This window comes from Melospiza georgiana, chromosome 29 (genome assembly GCF_028018845.1).
Source record: "Melospiza georgiana isolate bMelGeo1 chromosome 29, bMelGeo1.pri, whole genome shotgun sequence".
Classification (NCBI taxonomy): domain Eukaryota; kingdom Metazoa; phylum Chordata; class Aves; order Passeriformes; family Passerellidae; genus Melospiza; species Melospiza georgiana.
The window spans coordinates 1210183-1228840 of record NC_080458.1 but is presented as its reverse complement, the minus strand read 5'-3'; the positions used below and the strand labels follow the sequence as shown (position 1 = coordinate 1228840).

Below are 18658 nucleotides of genomic sequence, written 5' to 3'. Positions count from 1 at the left end.
TCTTGGATCTGGTGCTACAGTACGGCACATCTTCAGATGCCAAACTACTTTGAGGGACATCTGGGTTACCCTGAACTTTCTGCCCATCAGCAGGTGTATTTGCTGATAGCTGTCTACTGGGCGAGGAGGCATTTGTGTCCCAGGTAGAAGGAGGTAAAGCGACAGCAATAGGAGGGGGAGAGGGACCTGAGTAGATATTAAGCGGAGCTGGAGAAGGGGTGGAGAATGCAGCAGGTGGAGTAGGCCCTTGTGGTGGTGCAGAAGGGACTGGAGGAGATACTGTGTTCATCATAGCGGAAGCTGAAGAGGTAGAAGGAGGAGTTTGAGCAGGTGGTAATGAGATGGCAGCCGGGGGAGGAACCGGACCTGCCATTTGAGGTGCTTGAAGAAGAGGATTATAAGGTGGAGGGGCAGAAGGAGGCAAATAATCCAGGGGGTCCCATCTTTTACTAGTTCTATCATCCCCTCCTTCATTCCATTTGTTCTTACTTTGTACCTTACAAATTCGCATCCCTTCATCCCCAACAGCGCTCTTTACCCAGCAAGCCACATACAATAATTGCTCAGGATCAGTATCTCTTGGAGCTGTCAAATAATTATTTAACTGTTGGCACATCCACTTATCCTTTGTCCCACACCAAGGCCATCCTCCTTGCAACTCTAATTCTGGCCACACTTCCATACAATAATGGATCATTTTCACTTTATATAATTCCTCCGTGGCCTCTATAGAATCCCATTTTACTAACAGTTCTCCTAAGGGACTACTAGGAGGTATATCTCTCAGTCTCTTGCCGGTCTTTTTACTATTACAACATCCCATTTTTCAGGTCTCAATAAAAAAAGTCCCAAAGGTGCCTCTACTGACCGGGAATTTAAAAAAAACCTTGTTTGAGGAGCTTCAACCTCCTCCACTGAACTTCAAATTTCTGCCTGATGCTCAGGACTTTATACTGAAACAACTGCCCAATCTCTTGATTGCCCAACTTCCCAGCATCAGGTCTTACATCTATCGGGACTTAAACACACGAAGACTCGGCCAAAAATCTGGGTCGTGCCTGACACCCTCAGTCAGGAAAAACAACTGCCTGATTTTTAGTTTGCCTAACCTGCCAATTTTTAGCCTTCACCGTATTAGGACTTAAAAGCAAACCACAGCCTCCTTCGCTGGGGTTTGTGCCTGACTCCCTTTGTCAGGACTTACTTTGCCTGCAGGGCTTGTGAAACACCCGAACCCTTCTCGGGACTGCCAAATCTTACTCGGATCCTTCTCGAGACTTACAAATCTGCCTGACCTCCCTCTGTCAGGACTTACTTTGGGTGCGTGCCATTCATACACAGTAATTCCCTCCGCACGCCCGGAGAGGGGGGGCCCTTTATTCCCCCTTGGGAGACGACTTCACTCACACTAATTCCACTCACGTCCCCCTGTTCCTGGCCGGTTTTCTCACGAAAAAGCCGGAACCGCAGTACTGAGGGGTCCACTCTCGCTTCGAATGTCCCGCTGCCGGCCCTCGTCTCACTCACACACATACGCACGTCTCCCACTCCCGCCACTGAGTTTCTCACCAGTCCGGTGCTCCGGTGCTCCTCTGCGTCGCTGTCCTGAGCCGGTCCCTCTTGGTCCTGGTAGCCAGCTGTCCTCTGAAGATCCAAGATGGCCAGTCCTGAGTCCTCTTGCGGTGTGGCTATCCCGGACGAGTCCCCAGCTGAAATAAACAAAAAAGGGCCAGGAGACTTCTTCTCCTGTGTAATGCCTTTATTAAAAAGTGATCAGCTCAGGATTGGGCGGCTCGACGGGTCTGCAGCGTCCCGTCGTCTCCCAGGGCGACTCAGAGGAGGAGGATATGCGCAGCTCTGTCCACCAGGGGCAGAGCTGGGGATCAGATCCTCCTGGGAACCTTTTGGGTCTCCTGATCCCATAAGATGGTGCCACTCCCACTCTGTCAGCTTGGTCTCACCGCCGGGGTCAACTCCCGTGGTCAGGGCGAGAGGGTCTGAAGGTGTTCCACATCTCTGCAGGCTCAGCACTGGGTTCCTCACGTCCAGACATCACTCCAGTCTCTCAACTCTTATTTGGCTCGTTGTTTTTGGGGTCTTCCCAGTACAGTGGAGGACCATGCTGCATTGGTCTTGGAGTCACTTTGCATAACCCCCCCCCACCTTCTCAGGTGTCTTCCCTATTCTGAGAAAGGTAAAACTTAGCTTCGGGCAAGGTCCCCACCCAGGAGAAGGGCCATTACCTCGCCCCAGCCAGGGCTTTTACTAATACAAAAACAACCATTAACGACAACGACCCGTGATTACAATAACAAAGGCAGCAGCCCAGCAGTAGTGGTAACTTTTTCTCACAGAAAAAAATATTAACCAAATTTTTGTTCATAACAATAAAGACAATAAAAAGCATAGAATTACTGACATTTGGATGCTTTCCTCTGGAAAGCATGGCATGCTAACAAAGCATTAACCCTTAAAAGCCACAGCCGGTTGCACATTAAAATATCTCATACATGATGCAAACATTCCTTTCAAACTAAGGATTTTTCTGTTTATTGTCAACTTCTCCCCCTTCATCTTGTAAATCACGGTTTGGCTCCACGGAGTCTGAAAGGAGGTAGAAAACCCTGGTTCTTCCTGATAAGGAAGCAATAATTCTTCTCTTTGGGATTTTGGGTGTCTTGTTGCTGTTATTTCTGTGCAAAGAATTTCTTTATTATCTTATCCATTCTTTGAGCCAGTTAAAAGTATCTTACATGGCATGGTTTCTATTTTAATAATATGTTGTAGCCTAAAACTATATTTACCACACTACTTAAAAAATACAGTGCTACTAATTAATACAATATAACACATATATTATTCCTTCTAATATATGTGAAGAGTCAACCATGTAATATGTATTTTTCAGGCAGGGAGCTATTCTTGTTGCTATTACTTTATATATATTTTTTAAAAATTAAAATAATTTATTTTTAAATAATTAGCAGCAACCCTTTCATGCCTGTTCACAGCCAGGTCTAGGGTGAAAGGAGGTGGAAGTTGGTGCAAAGCAGCTGTAACAGGATCCAGTGGGCAAGTGTCATGTCACAGACAGTGAGGCAGGGCCCAGGTGGCCACTGAGACAAAGGGCTGGGGCTAGAGGGGATGGGCAGAACTGTCCATCCCATGTTGAGGAGCTGTTTTTCCACTGGGCATGGTCTCCTTAGCATACCCTGGATCAGTGCCCGCTGCACAGTGCTGTTATCACCTCTTCAGAGTGGGCACTGCAGCCTTCATCTCCAGCCCTCAACCCTCTCTAATGAGCTGTACAACGGCTGAGGACTTGACAAAGGGGAAGGTTGTAAGAGCCTAAATGAGAGATGTGGGACTCCAGGCGGCTCTCCAAAATGCAGTTTATTGTATACAAACTGCAGTTTATTCCATCCCAGAGATTACAGCAGTCCAGGGTCATGGGTGACAGAGCCTGTGCCTACAGCTGTCAGCTCCAGCTGCACACAAGCCTGGACACCCTTTAATTTTGGTTACAATGCATTATATACTTTTCTTTGCTGAGCATAAAGATTTCTTTCACTAACTGGAGAGCTTAATTGGATAATCCTTAAATGATGAAATACATAACAGACTGAAAGAGCACTATGAAGCCAAGTGTCATTATTTTATCCTGTGATATGGTGTGAGTAGTGAAATTTCAGATTTTAGGGTGCAGGTAAAATTACAGGACTCTCCCAGGGACCCTGTATTCCTTTATTTGCAGTATACGAATAATTTAATACAGCACAACCAATCTATACCTTAACTTTTACCTATAGCCTAACTACTATGTCGTATCATATGATATTATAACTACTGTATCAATCATATCATATCATATCATATCATATCATATCATATCATATCATAATGATACCTATATCATAACTACTATAATTACCATATTCATGTGGTTGGAAAAGAAATGAAATTTAGCAAAATATTTAATTATAGTGAGTTGTGTGTGAACTGGTTTGTTAAAAAGTAGTTTTGTAGCAGTTGAAAAGTGTGTTGAGTTTTGTGTGTAACCTAGCAGGTAGTCTTAGGGATTTAATAAATAATTAAACTAGTGCAGGAAAGTAAGAATGCTAACCTGTCTGGAGGCAGCATACAATGCTCTTAGAATAAGATAAGCAGAGGATTAATGATCTTGTTTGTGAACCAAGGAATGTATCATAAGGGGTCTGTGACCAGGCAAGGGGAACGGGGAACTGTTTCTTAGAGACTAGGCAAGGGGAACGGGAAACTGTTTCTTGGAGACTTTGTTGTGAATCGCATGTATAAGAGGGAAGCACCCATACGTGAATTTGGGGGCTCGGACTTTGGGACGTGAGTCCCCCAAGCTCCCCGGGCCCTTAATAAAGCACCCACAAAACTTATCCGAGTTTTGTGTCATCTATCAATCGGCCAACAATGTTACTATTCTCCAATCACTAAAAGTAAGTACATTACAGTTAAAGCTAGAAGTTGTTTTTCAGTTTCCTTGTAGTGGAAAATTCTGAGACCTTTTTTCTACTTGCCACATGTCTTGTTTGCCTGTGGTATCCTTCTGCTTGGTAAAAACATCTTCTTGTTTGAGGTGGGTTTATCCTTTGCTCTAAGCCATAAAAACCCCTTTTAACTAACACATCCTTTGCCTCCTTGGTTATCCAGTGAGACTGGTTCAGCAATTCTTTTCTTCTCTATCAAAACTTGCTTCCATCTCTATTCCATTCTCAGGTTCTACATTCAGAGATCTTTCGGCCAAGCACACATATCTGTGAGACTTTCTTGTCAAACTTTCATCCTTCCCAACAGGGAGTCTGTGGTGCTGTGAGGTTCCCAGGACGAGATGAGAGAAAAGAATTTCACTCCATGTTCTCAGAAGGCTGATTATGTTATGTTATGTTATGTTATGTTATGTTATGTTATGTTATGTTATGTTATATTATTATATTATATTATAATATATTATATTATATTATATTACATTACATTACATTACATTACATTATATTATATTATATTATTATATTATATTATATTATTATATTATATTATATTATTACATTACATTACATTATACTAAAACTATGCTAAAGAAAAAGGAAGGCTAAATCAGAAGGCTAGAAAGGAATGAATAATAAAAACCCGTGACTCTGCAGAGAGTCCAACACAGCTGGCTGTGATTGGTCATTAAGAAAACACAATTCACATGAAACCAATGGAAAACTCACCTGCCACATTCTAAAGCACTAGAACACAAGGAGAAGCAATGAGATAATTATTATTTACATTTTTCTCTGAGGCTTCTCAACTTCCCAGGAGAAGAAATCCTGGCTGTGAAAAATGCGTGTATTTTATGATTGGCTTTTCGCAAATATTCAAATGAATATTATGTGTGTTGTGTTATAAAGTAATGCTCTATTAATTCTCTTTAGTAGTGTGTTAAATATAGTTTTAGGTTATAAAAATTGTTAAAATAGACATTATGCTATGTAGGATTCTTTTTCTTAGAAAGGACTCACAGCGAGATTGCAGCCACAGGACACCCTAAATCTTTCAGAGAAAAAGAATTTATTGCCTGCTTATCAGAAGAAAGGAATTTCTTCCCATCTCTAAGGTGCTGTTAGGATTCAGAGGAAGATGTTGACGATGACCAGACAAAATCCTGTGTTTGAATGGAATTTACGCATCATGTATGACGTGTATGAATATGCAACAGGTCATTGCTTTTAAGGGTTAATCCTTTCTTAACATGTGTTCTTTTTTGGGCTTGTGCTGCCCAGAAAAAGGTACCTGGACGTCTGTAACTCTTTGTCTCTATTGTCTCATATTGTACTAATTCAAATTGTCCAAATTATTATTACCCTTATTGTATTACTATTGTTATAAGCATTATATTACTATTCAACTTTTAAAATTTTAAAAACAAGTGATTGGCGTTTTTCACATTGGCAAAGGGATTTTTCAGAAAACATCACAGTGACACTGTCCCAGCTGCAGGATCTGCTTCCCATCAGCCCTGAGCCCAGCCTCGTGCTGAACAAAGGGGCTGGGCCGGGGTCATCTCCTGGTGGGGGCTGTGCACCCCCTCTGCCCCCTCCCCAAATTCCCTCTGGGGAGCAGGAGCTGGGGCAGGAGAGCCCTGTGAGGAGGGACAAGGGGGTGACACTGGCATGAGGGGACACACACAGCCCCTGGGGACCCCTCCTCACCTTCTCCTGCAGGAAGGATGAACCCCAACATGGAGCCACAGAGCCCTGGCAGCATCTTGGGGGGTGGGGTCTGGTGTCTGCTTTGGGGGGTCAAATCTGCCCTAAAACCCCTCCCAGACCCCCCAAACTACCCCACAGCTCCTGGCCAGGACTCTCCCAAAGCACTCCATCTGTGGTGGTGTTTGAGGGTCCCCAGGATGAGGGAAGAGATGAGAATATTGACTCCATGTTTCAGAAGGCTGATTTATTATTTTATGATACATAAGAAAATGATATATTAAAGCTACACTAAAGAAAGAGAAAGGAGACATCAGAAGGCTGGCAAAGAAAGCAATAAAATCTTGTGACTGCTCAGAGTCCTGAGACAGCTGAACCTATGATTGGTCATTAATTAAAAACAACCACATGAGACCAATCAAAGATGCACTTGTTGGTAAACCATCTCCAGATCACATTCCACAGCCATCACATAGTTATTGTTTACATTTCTTTTCTGAGGCTTCTCAGCTCCTCAGGAGAAAAATCCTTGTGAAAGGATTTTTTAGAAAATATGTCCGTGACACTCCCTGCAATCTAAATGGCCCTAAGAGCCACCAAATCCCCTTCCCATCTCCCCCAAACCCCACCCAAATTCTCTCCAAGCCAGACAGCCCGGCCAGGACCTCAACCCCCCCCCACAGTCTGCCACAAAAGTCCCCAAACCCCCTCCCAGCACCACAAACACCCCAAGAGCCACAAAAGCCTCTCCCTGTTCCCTCAGGACCCCCCAAACCCCCTCCCACCCCCATGGCACTGACCAGGAGAGGTTGGTGGGCAGGAACATCCCCAGCCAGGGGCAGCTCAGGCACTTCAGCAGCGATTTGGGCACTTTGGGGGGACACCCCAAATGGGGAGAGCCAGGCCAGAGACTGGGACAGAACCAGAATTCCTGGAGAACAGATGGGCTCAGGGGGACAAACTGCCAGCACAGCAGTGGGAGATTGTGGCTCCACAGCCCTACAACACCCACATCCTCCTAGATATTCCTCTGAACCCCAAATTCACCTCCAAATCCCAGTGAAGTGGTGCAGCTTTAGATCTCTTCATTTAATTACTTTATTGTTACCTCCATTTTGGGTGTTTTGATGGGATAAAGATGGAAAATAATTAGGTTGGAAAAGACCTCCAAGGATCATCCAGCTATGCTCGATGCCACCAGAAGAAACGATTGGACAGAGCAGAATTTTTAGGATGCAAAGGTATGCTGGGGGGTCCTTTTGTTCCTTTTTACTTAGAGAATTGCTAGGAAACACTAACAACTGGATACTTAAGAAAACAAAAGATGTGATCAAGCTCAGGGAGGAGGGCATCTGGCTGCACTTCTCTTATTTGGGAGTTTCTCCTGAGCCCAGCCCAGAGCTGTTTCTCCAGCTGTGGGTTAGAAATTTAACTCGGGGTAGAAACCAATTTTAGATTTAGCTGAAGTCTGCTGTTTAATCTCCTGTAGTCTGTTAACTTGTGTGCTCCCAAAAAGCCTTCAGAGAAAACAGAGGAGATTCAAGGCTACCTAGAAAGGAATGCAAACATCCAAGCTGAAGAGAGATAAGGAGAGGGGGGCCCCCACCAACCTTGGGGCTGAAGCAGATGGAAAAACTGAATCTGGGTTACAACTATGTGACTAAACAACTGGCAGGCTCATAAAATTTATAAGACAGTTTAATACGTGTGTGCCAGGAAAATGAATCCACAAACATCAGAGGTTTATGTCCAGAAAGGAGACAGAGGAGTCCTTTGACTTTATTTGAATAAAGGGAGAGACCATGGGACATTCCCCTGGGGTCTCTAAAATTTTGGATGATGCAGCCTCCTTTTTATCCTAATTTCCCTTCTCTCTTACCCCATTGGCTGCGGTGTTTGAGAGGCACAGACTTCCTGAAATACCTGATACCAAAGATTTCCTTCTAACGTATAACCCCCCTCCTTTTAATTTTTAAATCATATGGAATTTAGGGGTTTCCTCCATTGTTTCTTTCATCTTGCAATGTACAATTTCATTTATCAGTAACCCTAAGGTTTATTTGTAAAAGCAAATATCTTTTCCCATTGATCAGTGGAATCCTTCCCATTGTTTCTTTTATCTCTCAGTGCTGGTTTTATCTAGCAGCAGACCCACAGCAGGTTTGTAAAGACAAATCTGCTGTTCCTCTCATATGTACATGTCTTTTATGCATATGCAACAAGTTAAGAGGTAAAATAGACTTGGGAATTTTCGGGGGTGCCTATGTCCTTAGGGAGCACCATTGAGTGCGGAAATTGATCATATTGGCTGTATAGTTTCTACAAATTGTGGGTTTTTTTCTGCAAATCAGGGTGAGCCTCTGCTTGTGAGACTGCACTGGGACCTTATTAACACCTACCTCACTGAGAGAGGGACCCATCACCTTCTGCCTGGGACCCTGAGCTTAGCTCTCCCTGCCCTGCCGCCCCTGGTATAGATACATATTATAATACTGGCTTTTCAAAAATGTAAAAATGGATTTTATATCTGTGGTGTTAAAATAACTTTGCTATATAGTTTCTATTTCTGTTGCTAATTAAGATTAGACACAGAGTGAAATACCTGATGTTATGAACAAAAATTTGGTTAATATTTTTTCTGTGAGAAAAAGTTACCATCACTGCTGGGCTGCTGCCTGTGTTATGGTAATTACGGGTCGTTGTTGTTAATGGTTGTTTTTGTATTAGTAAAAGCCCTGGCTGGGGCGAGTTAATGGCCCTTCTCCTGAGACAGTAAAGGGTGGCGACCTTCCCGAAGAGAGAGGAGAAGAGACCTGGAGAGGAGGGGTTATGCAAAGTGACTCCAAGGACCAGAATGCTTTGTGGGACCCCCCGACTCCAAACCCACGGAGAAACCCCAAAAACGAGACAAATAGGAGTTGAGAGACTGGAGTGATGTCTGGGTGGGAGGAGCGGAATGCTGGGCCTGCAAGAGATGCTGGAAACCTTCATCGTTCCTCACCCTGTCTTCGAGATCCCCCGAGCCAGGTCTGGGAGGGAGCGAGACTCGGACCGAACCAACATCTGATGGGGACATCACGCCCTAAAGGCTCCCATGAGGACCGGATGCCCCAGCCCTGCCCCTAGTGGACAGAGCTGCGCATATTCTCCTCCTCTGAGTCGCCCTGGGAGACGACGGGACGCTGCAGACCCGTCGAGCTGCCCAATCCTGAGCTGATCACTTTTAATAAAGGCATTACACAGGAGAAGAAGTCTCCTGGCCCTGTTTATTTCAGCTGGGGGCGCTCGTCCGGGGTAGCCATGCCGCAAGAGGACTCAGGACTGGCCATCTTGGATCTTCAGAGGACAGCTGGCTACCAGGACCAGAGAGATCGGCTCCGGAGCAGTGATGCAGAGGAGCACCGGAGCACCAGACTGGTGAGAAACTCAGTGGCGGGAGTGGGAGACATGCGCATGTGTGTGTGAGTGAGACGCGGGCCGGCAGCGGGACCCTCGACCTGAGAGTGGACCCCTTAGTACCGCGTTTCCTGACTCCTGCGAAGGGGCAGGCCAGAAACAGGGGGACGTGAGTGGAATTAGTGTGAGTGAAGTCGTCTCCCAAGGGGGAATAAAGGGCCCCCCCTCTCCGGGCGTGCGGAGGGAATTACTGTGTATGAATGGCACGCACCCAAAGTAAGTCCTGACAGAGGGAGGTCAGGCAGATTTGTAAGTCTCGAGAAGGATCCGAGTAAGATTTGGCAGTCCCGAGAAGGGTTCGGGTGTTTCACAAGCCCTGCAGGCAAAGTAAGTCCTGACAAAGGGAGTCAGGCACAAACCCCAGCGAAGGAGGCTGTGGTTTGCTTTTAAGTCCTAATACGGTGAAGGCTAAAAATTGGCAGGTTAGGCAAACTAAAAATCAGGCAGTTATTTTTCCTGACTGAGGGAGTCAGGGACGACCCGGATTTTTGCCCGAGGCTTCGTGTGTTCAAGTCCCGATAGATGTAAGACCTGGTGTTGGGAAGTTGGGCAATCAAGAGATCGGGCAGTTGTTTCAGTATAAAGCCCTGAACATCAGGCAGAAATTTAAAGTTCAGTGGAGGAAGCTGAAGCTCCTCAAACAAGGTTTTTTTGAAATTCCTGGTCAGTAGAGGCACTTTTGGGACTTTTTTTATTGAGACCTGAAAAATGGGATGTTGTAATAGTAAAAAGACCGGCAAGAGACTGAGGAATATACCTCCCAGTAGTCCCTTAGGAGAACTGTTAGTAAAATGGGATTCTATAGAGGCCACGGAGGGATTAGATAAAGTGAAAATGATCCATTATTGTATGGAAGTGTGGCCAGAATTAGAGTTGCAAGGAGGATGGCCTTGGTGTGGGACAAAGGATAAGTGGATGTGCCAACAATTAAATAATTATCTGACAGCTCGAGAGGATACTGATCCTGAGCAATTATTGTATGTGGCTTGCTGGGTAAAGAGCACTGTTGAGGATGAAGGGGTGCGAATTTGTAAGGTACAAAGTAAGAAAGAGGGGAATAAAGGAGGAGATGATAGGACTAGTAAAAGATGGGACCCCCTGGATTATTTGCCTCCTTCTGCCCCTCCACCTTATAATCCTCTTCTTCAAGCACCTCAAATGGCAGATCCGGTTCCTCCCCCGGCTTCCATCTCATTACTACCTGCTCAAATTCCTCCTTCTACCTCTTCAGCTTCCGCTATGATAAACCCAGTATCTCCTCCAGTCCCTTCTGCACCACCACAAGGGCCTACTCCACCTGCTGCATTCTCCACCCCTTCTCTAGCTCTGCTTAATATCTACCCAGGCTCTTCTCCCCCTCCTATTGCTGTCCCTTTACCTCCCTCTAGTTGGGACACAAATGTCTCCTTGTCCAGTAAACAGCTATCAGCAAATACACCTGCTGATGGGCAGAAAGTTCAGGGTAAGTCAGATACCCCTCAAAGTAGTTTGGCATCTGAAGATGGGCCGTACTGTAGCACCAGATCCAAGACCTCCAAGGCGGAGAGACTCTTTCCCCTCAGAGAGGTTCCTATGGGAGGAGTAGTGGGAGCTGTTGGCTTTGTGAATGCTCCCCTAACTGCTTCTGAGGTATTTAAGCTGTATTCAAGAAGGAGTTGGGGCATTTAGTTGAGGACCCAGTGGGCATAGCCAACCAAGTGGATCAATTTCTTGGTCCAAATATCTACGCTTGGGGGGAGATGAATTCCATCCTGAGTATATTATTTTCCCCAGAAGAGGTCCAGATGATAAGGGCGGCTGGCATAAAAATTTGGGAGAAAGATAACAGTCCAGGACCCCAGGTGCCATCAGGTGAACAGAAATTGCCATTAACAGAGCCCAGCTGGAACCCTAACCAGGAGGAGGGGAGGAAGGCCATGATGGAATATAGGTCTATGATGATACGGGGGATCAAAGAGTCAGTTCCCAATGGAACTAATACCCAATTGGCATTTGAGTGTGCACAAGAGAAGGATGAAGCTCCTGCTGCCTGGCTTAATCGCCTAAGGTGGAACTTCCAGTTGTACTCTAGAATAGACCCAGGCACCCCAGAAGGTCAAATGCTGCTAAAAGTCCAATTTGTTACCAAATCTTAGCCTGATATATGGAGAAAACTGGAAAAGATGGAAGATTGGCAAGAGAAGGACGTAAATGAGTTATTAAGAGAGGCATTGAAGGTGCATTTAAGGAGGGAGGAAGAAAAAGCAAAGGCCAAGGCTAAGATCATGGTTGCTGTAGCTAGAGAAAGTGCAGGGTGGGCGGGTCCACCACCAGGAGGAGGCAAGGATAGGTCAGTACTGTCAGGTGCAAGAGGGATGGAGACACCTCAAGGCTCTTTGAGAGAACGACATTGCTATTACTGTGGTGAGCCAGGACACGTCAGGAGGTTTTGTAGAAAGCTGTCTCGATGCGGCAATAGCCAGGGAACAAGATAATTTAGGGAAGATCCTTAAAGGTGACGATAAGAGGGTCAGGGGCTTTACACTATAGGGGACCCGATGCAACATCTAGAAGATCCCTTGGTAAACTTTGAGGTGGGACCCCTAAATGAAGAATTTGAATTTTTGAGTAGATACAGGAGCAGATAAGTCCTGTCTCAACAAAGTACTAAAAAGTATAGTATAGTGAAAGAACATCTGAGGTTAGACAAAAACAGCTAACTAGAAAGGATATCCAATAGCACCAAAACTGGCCAGTAATACTAAACTTGTAATAAGTGATGTGAAAGTAAAAGGTACCTTATTGTTGTCTTGTTGTGTGTGTGAGAGTGAGTCACAAGCAAAGTCAGCCTCAACTTCCCCGGCAGGTGGGAAGGGGGCTGATGCCAAAGTGTGTGTGTGACCTGCAAACCAGACTAGTGCTCCCCAGATGTGTGAGGGAGCCGTAGCTGTGAGAGCGTGAGTGACACACAGACAGCCTCACAGGTGAATGTGCACCAGAGGCAACCAGAGCCAGGGCCCTTCCAAGAGGCCCAGGGATACTGAGACCTGTGGGCCAACCCCAAGGTGAGGGGAGCCACAGTGATTTTCTAGCAATAACGATCCAGTTTGTTTCTTGAGGGTGTGAAGGAATGTGTGAGAATGAATATAGACAAATAAGAATAGAAGTAATGTAGATTGTGCATTATAAGTTTTACCACATCTCCTTAGAGGGAAGTGTATTGTGTAGAAGAATGGTGTAAGAAAACAAAAGGAAAAAAAAATTAAATGTAAGGGGTTGAAAAAAGTATTTAAGCTGTAAGTGAAAGTAAGAAACAGAAACAAGAGATAAATAGATAACATCTTGAAAAATAGAACAGAAAACCAGTGAATTAAATACACAGAAAAAATAGGGGAATAAAAATACTTTGGGAGTTAAGTTAGCTGAGAAATACAACTCCTTGCAAAATACAGAGTATGTAGAAGTTGATGAGAGAAACATGCAAGCTATGGAAAAAGAGAAAATAACAATAGAGAAACTGAGTTTTGATAAAATCATTACATAGCAGACCATTAATGCCTGTATTTGAAAGCCCATTTCAGGTACCCTTCCTTACTAACTCGACGGTGCAGACCAAAAGGAAAAGGTTGGACTCACATCACTCTCACCCCCTAGCATTGGACCAGGATTCAACATCAGGTTTTTTTCCCTCTGGCATTCTGGCATTGGAGCGGACTGCACCCCATTCTCCCTCTGGCATTGGACCGGACTCCACCCCTTTCTCCTTCTGGCATTGGGCCAGACTCCCAGTTTTCCCCTCTGGCATTGGGCCAGAGTCCACACCACTCTCACCTCCGGGCACTGGATAAGGATTCATCCACATCACAAGTTAATTCACCTGAGTATACTGTGATTTAAAGTTGACTCTCAGAAGGAAGAGTCAAAAAGACTGAACTGTGTGGGAAAAAAATTGTATCAAGAGTTCTAATATTGCTTAAAATGTTTCAAGACTGTTCTGTGTAAACTATGTTGGTAAAAAGTTTAAGACTGTAAATAAGTAATTCTGGTTAAGTTCCCCAATTTATTTCTAAAGACTCCAGGTTAATCCTCTACAGAACACTCCCCTGGGAGAGGAAACCAAAATTGGTAGGGAACAGACCAAGAGAGGTTTAACCAGAGAAGCGGGTAGAAGGGACTCTAAAGAGCTTGGAAGCTTTTCCTCAGTAAAATTCCCCAAGAGGCAAGGCCAGGTGGGCAGGCTGTGCAAGATGACCCATACCGGACTCTTGGGAAGGGTAGTAATGATGGCTCTGATTGCTGGTGGTGCCCTGGGGAGCCCAGCTGAGCCGTGCAGTGAATGCTACCAACCCCTCTATGAGGAGGAAGTGAGCTCCTTGTCGAGAGTCCACATCAGTTCTAACCCTGATTGTGTTAACCTCTCCCAATTGGTCCTTTATCAGAAAAATAAGAGAGTGTATTGGAGAGCATACAATACTGCCACTTTTAGGCAGTCACTCCTAGGAGAGTGCCCTATAGGGGAAGCCTGGTTGTGCTTTGAATGTGATGCTGCTAAGACAAGCTCAGCAGATCTAGTAAAAAGCAAAGAAATGGTGATAATGGTAAGAAAAATTGTTTGTTACAAGTATCTATATGAATGTACTGGAAAAGAGATAAACCCCTTTTGGAACACATTTCAGGGGAGCCCTAAACCCCTAGATTTGATCTTGTCTGACAGCTGCACCGCTAGAGTGATAAAACCAATTTTCTTATTACCCAAAGAAACTAGATCAAGTTTGGGAGTTCCTATATATAATGATTTGGGAGAAATTAAACAGAACAGGCAAAGTGAAATAGAAATTGAGAAAATCCAAAATTGTAAAAGCCAAATTCGGATCCCAATATCTATGTTAAACAAAGTTATCCAGCTCCAGGCAGTATTAAAAATAAAGAATTCAATTATTAGGAACATTTCAAACGAAATTAAAAGGTTAGCACGTGTAAATAATGAAGATGAAACTCCTACACTTGATCCCAGTGGGTGGGAGAACCTGAAGATTTTCAAAAAGGATGTATGGGAAAAGGTAGTTTTTCTCACTGTGTGTATACTTGGAGGATTGCTCTTTTTACTATGCTTATTTATCTATTTTAGTAGAATAATACTTGCCATGCAGACCAACCTGAAGAAACCAAGGAAAGTAACAAGGTTAAGTAACCATGATTACCAAAGTGCACAAGAGATTTATAGTAGATTCAAAACAAAAAAATTGTGAGTTGATGCGAGCTTAGAATTTAAGCTTGATCAAAGGAAAAGAGGGGGGACTGTTATGAACAAAAATTTGGTTAATATTTTTTCTGTGAGAAAAAGTTACCACTACTGCTGGGCTGCTGCCTGTGTTATGGTAATTACGGGTCGTTGTCGTTAATGGTTGTTTTTGTATTAGTAAAAGCCCTGGCAGGAGCGAGTTAATGGCCCTTCTCCTGAGACAGTAACGGGTGGCGACCTTCCCGAACAGTGAGGAGAAGATACCTGGAGAGGAGGAGTTATGCAAAGTGACTCCAAGGACCAGAATGCTTTGTGGGACCCCTGACTCCAAACCCACGGAGAAACCCCAAAAACAATGAGCCAAATAAGAGTTGAGAGACTGGAGTGATGTCTGGGTGTGAGGAGCGGAATGCTGGGCCTGCAAGAGATGCTGGAAACCTTCATCGTTCCTCACCCTGTCTTCGAGATCCCCCGAGCCAGGTCTGGGAGGGAGCGAGATTCGGACCGAACCAACATCTGATGGGGACATTACGCCCTAAAGGCTCCCACGAGGACCGGATCCCCCAGCCCTGCCCCTAGTGGACAGAGCTGCGCATATTCTCCTCCTCTGAGTCGCCCTGGGAGACGACAGGACGCTGCAGACCCGTCGAGCCGCCCAATCCTGAGCTGATCACTTTTAATAAAGGCATTAAAAAGGAGAAGAAGTCTCCTGGCCCTGTTTATTTCACCTGATATAATTATGCTTGTGCTAAAATGCCTGCTTTGGTTGGGATAACATCCAGTTGAGAGGAACAGCAGATTTATCTTTACAAACCAGCTGTGGGTCTGCTGGTAAACAAAAATAGCACTGAGAGATAAAAGAAACAATGGGAAGGATTCCACTGATCAATGGGAAAAGATATTTGCCTTTACAAAAAAAAAAAAAAATTAGGTTTGCTGATAAATGAAATTGGACATTGAAAGATGAAAGAAACAATGAGGGAAACCCCTAAACTCCATAAGAATTAAAAATTAAAAGGGACGGTTATTCATTAGAGGGAAATCTTTGCTATCAGGTATTTCAGGAAGTCTGTGGGTCTCAAACACCACAGCCAGCGGGGGAAGAGAGAATGGAAATTAGGATAAAAAGGAGGCTGCATCCTCCAAAATTTTGAGACACCCCAGGGGAATGCCCCATGGTCTCTCCCTTTATTCAAATAAAGTCAAAGGACTCCTCTGTCTCCTTTTTGGACATAAACCTCTGATGTTTGTGGATTCATTTTCCTAACACAATGAACACAGGATGAGGACACCTCTACAGATCTGCCAACTATCAGCAACCACCGTCTGAAGGCACAGGACAGTGGACTGGACCCAAAACTGAAGATGATGATAAAAAAAGGACTAAAACCACAAGCCAGGAACACTCATGCTCTAAAACGGCAGATCCAAGGAGGAGATATGCTAAGGAGTTCTTGGAACATGTAAACTGGTTTGGGGAAATGTTTACTATGCATAAGGGTCTATGAATATTCAAAAGGTTGGTGTAAGGGAAAAGGTATTTAAGGGGTATCCCCAGCTGAGTGCCAAGATGCACCTGGCTGTAATAACCTTTGCTATTTGGTCCTTGTTTCCTATTGTTCTTTATTAAACTTTTTAAATTTTCACAGGAGATTGAAGGTGTTTTTCACACCCCACACCCCCTGCCTGCTGATACATCTTGCCAGCCCACTCTGGTGCTCCCCGAGCCCTGCTGGGGCACCGGGATCGGCTGCCCCTGTGGGTTTGTGCAGCAGAGCCTCTGTCAATGCTGTAGTTGTTGTTCTTTGTTTGCTTTATTATACACACCAGTAAAGAACTGTTATTCCTATTTCCATATCTTTGCCCGAGAGCCCCTTAATTTCATGATTCTAATAATTCAGCGGATCATTCTAATAATTCGGCGGAAGGGGGTTTACATTTTCCATTCCAAGGAGGGCTCCTGCCTTTCTTAGCAGACACCCATTTTTCAAACCACAACAAGGAAAAAAAATCAGTTCTTTCCAAGGAGTTTCCAATGGATGTTCCTGCCCCAGCGTTGAGTCAGGTGCCTACTGAGATCCAGGATGATGTAGAGACCACCAGCCAGGTGTCTTCCCAACTTGGATTACTGGGAATGTGGATTACCAGGGCTTTTCCAACTTGGATTATTGGGAATGTGGGTCACCAGGGCTCTCTGCAATGAGGGTTGTCTGATGGGAGAGGAAGTTGGAGCAGTGCATGAAGCTCCTCCTGTAGCTGGGACACTTGCAGGGCTTCCCTTAGCGGTGCCTCCCCTGGTTGTGATTCAAGACTGAGCTGGTCCTGAACCTCTTCCCACACTCCGGGCACTCGTAGGGCCTCTCCCCGTTGTGGATGCGCCGGTGCCTGGTGAGGTGGGAGTTGTGCTTGAAGCCCTTCCTGCAGTTGGGGCAGCGTAAGGGCCTCTCCTCAGCGTGAATCCGCTGCTGTGTAAGGAGAAGGGAGCTGGTCTGAAACGATTTCCCACACTCGGAACACTCGTAGGGCCTCTCCCCAGTGTGGATCTTCTGGTGGGAGGTCAGGTGGGAGCTCTGGAGGAAGTTCTAGCCACATTCCCAGCACTCACAGGGCCGCTCCCCGGTGTGGATGCAATGGTGGATGATGAACTGGGGGCTGTCTCTGAAGCCCTTTCCACACTCAGGACACTCGTAGAGCTTCTCCCCAGTGTGGATCATCTGGTGGTGAAGCAGGCAGGACCTCCAGCTGAAGCTCTTCCCACACTTCAAGCACTTGTGGGGCTTCTCCCCATCATAGAGCTGCTCAGGGATCACCAGCTCTGAGCTCTGGCTGAAGCTCTGTCCACCTCCCTGGCTTAGGGTGGGCTTTCCTCCTCAGATCCCCGCCATCTGCATTTGCAGCCCCTCCTCGTGCGGCATCTCCTGGGCTTTTCCTTCCTGTTGGCTTCCTGCGCCGTGGAGCCGCTCAAAACGACCTCTTCCACCAGGTTCTGCTGTGGGGATTTGTCCTCCCTGCTCTCCATGCTCAGCTCCTGCTCTGGGGGAGGAAGGACAAGGACAGGATGGGATTTGCCTCCATGCCGGAGGGGAGGGGAAGGAGATCCCCCCAGGGCTGTGCTGCAGCCGGGGACCATGCTGGGCTGGGAGATGGAGCAGCACAGAGGGGAAAGGGGCACTGACTTACTCCTCACCAGCCTCAGTGTCCCGGGCCATCTTCCTCTTCCTCACAGCCTTCCAGGGGTTGGCAATAGGAAATCCTGGTTTGGGGAAAAACAAGAGATGAGCACCATGGGTTTGAAGGTCCCCCTGCCCAAGTCCATGTCTAGATGTCAGCATCATGTGTCCATAAAGTCTGCTCTAAAAAAGCCTCCCAGGAGTTCCCCATCTCTGGTCTCTCAGTTTTGGGGTTCTGGGATTCCTCCCTGTCCAGGCTGCTGGGTGTCCCAGCAATCCCAAAAGCTCCTCTCTATTCTGTCTCCCCATTTAGGCATGCTGGGGTATTTGGGGGTCCCTTCTCCCCTCATTCTCTGCTCTGGGCTGCAGCGGCTCCAAGGAGTCCCCCTGCCCCTCTCCAGGCTCTTGAGGCTCCCGCCAATGGCAGCGCTCCCTCCTCTCTGGGCTTCCCACTTTGGCCTCCTGGGGGACACAGGGCTCTGCTGTCCCTATAAGGGGCCTTTTCTGCTCAGTTTTGAAGGTCTTCATTCTCCAAACATCCCCCCAGAAAAGGGACCCCCCAGGATATCTGGGCCGAGCTCCCCATC

The 18658-nt window shown here is 45.9% G+C and overlaps 1 protein-coding gene across 1 annotated transcript in view; it reads right to left on the bottom strand.

Annotated features, from left to right (window-relative positions):
* Positions 1–17666, bottom strand: part of LOC131094393 (zinc finger protein 551-like) — a gene marked incomplete at its 5' end in the record, with an annotated part of 28009 nt that extends 10343 nt beyond the window's left edge. Inside the window, 2 exon segments of the mRNA XM_058041987.1 lie at positions 17230–17319; positions 17398–17666. Coding sequence (XP_057897970.1) covers positions 17230–17319; positions 17398–17666 — 359 coding nt within the window.
* Between the last annotated feature and the right edge of the window lie 992 nt (positions 17667–18658).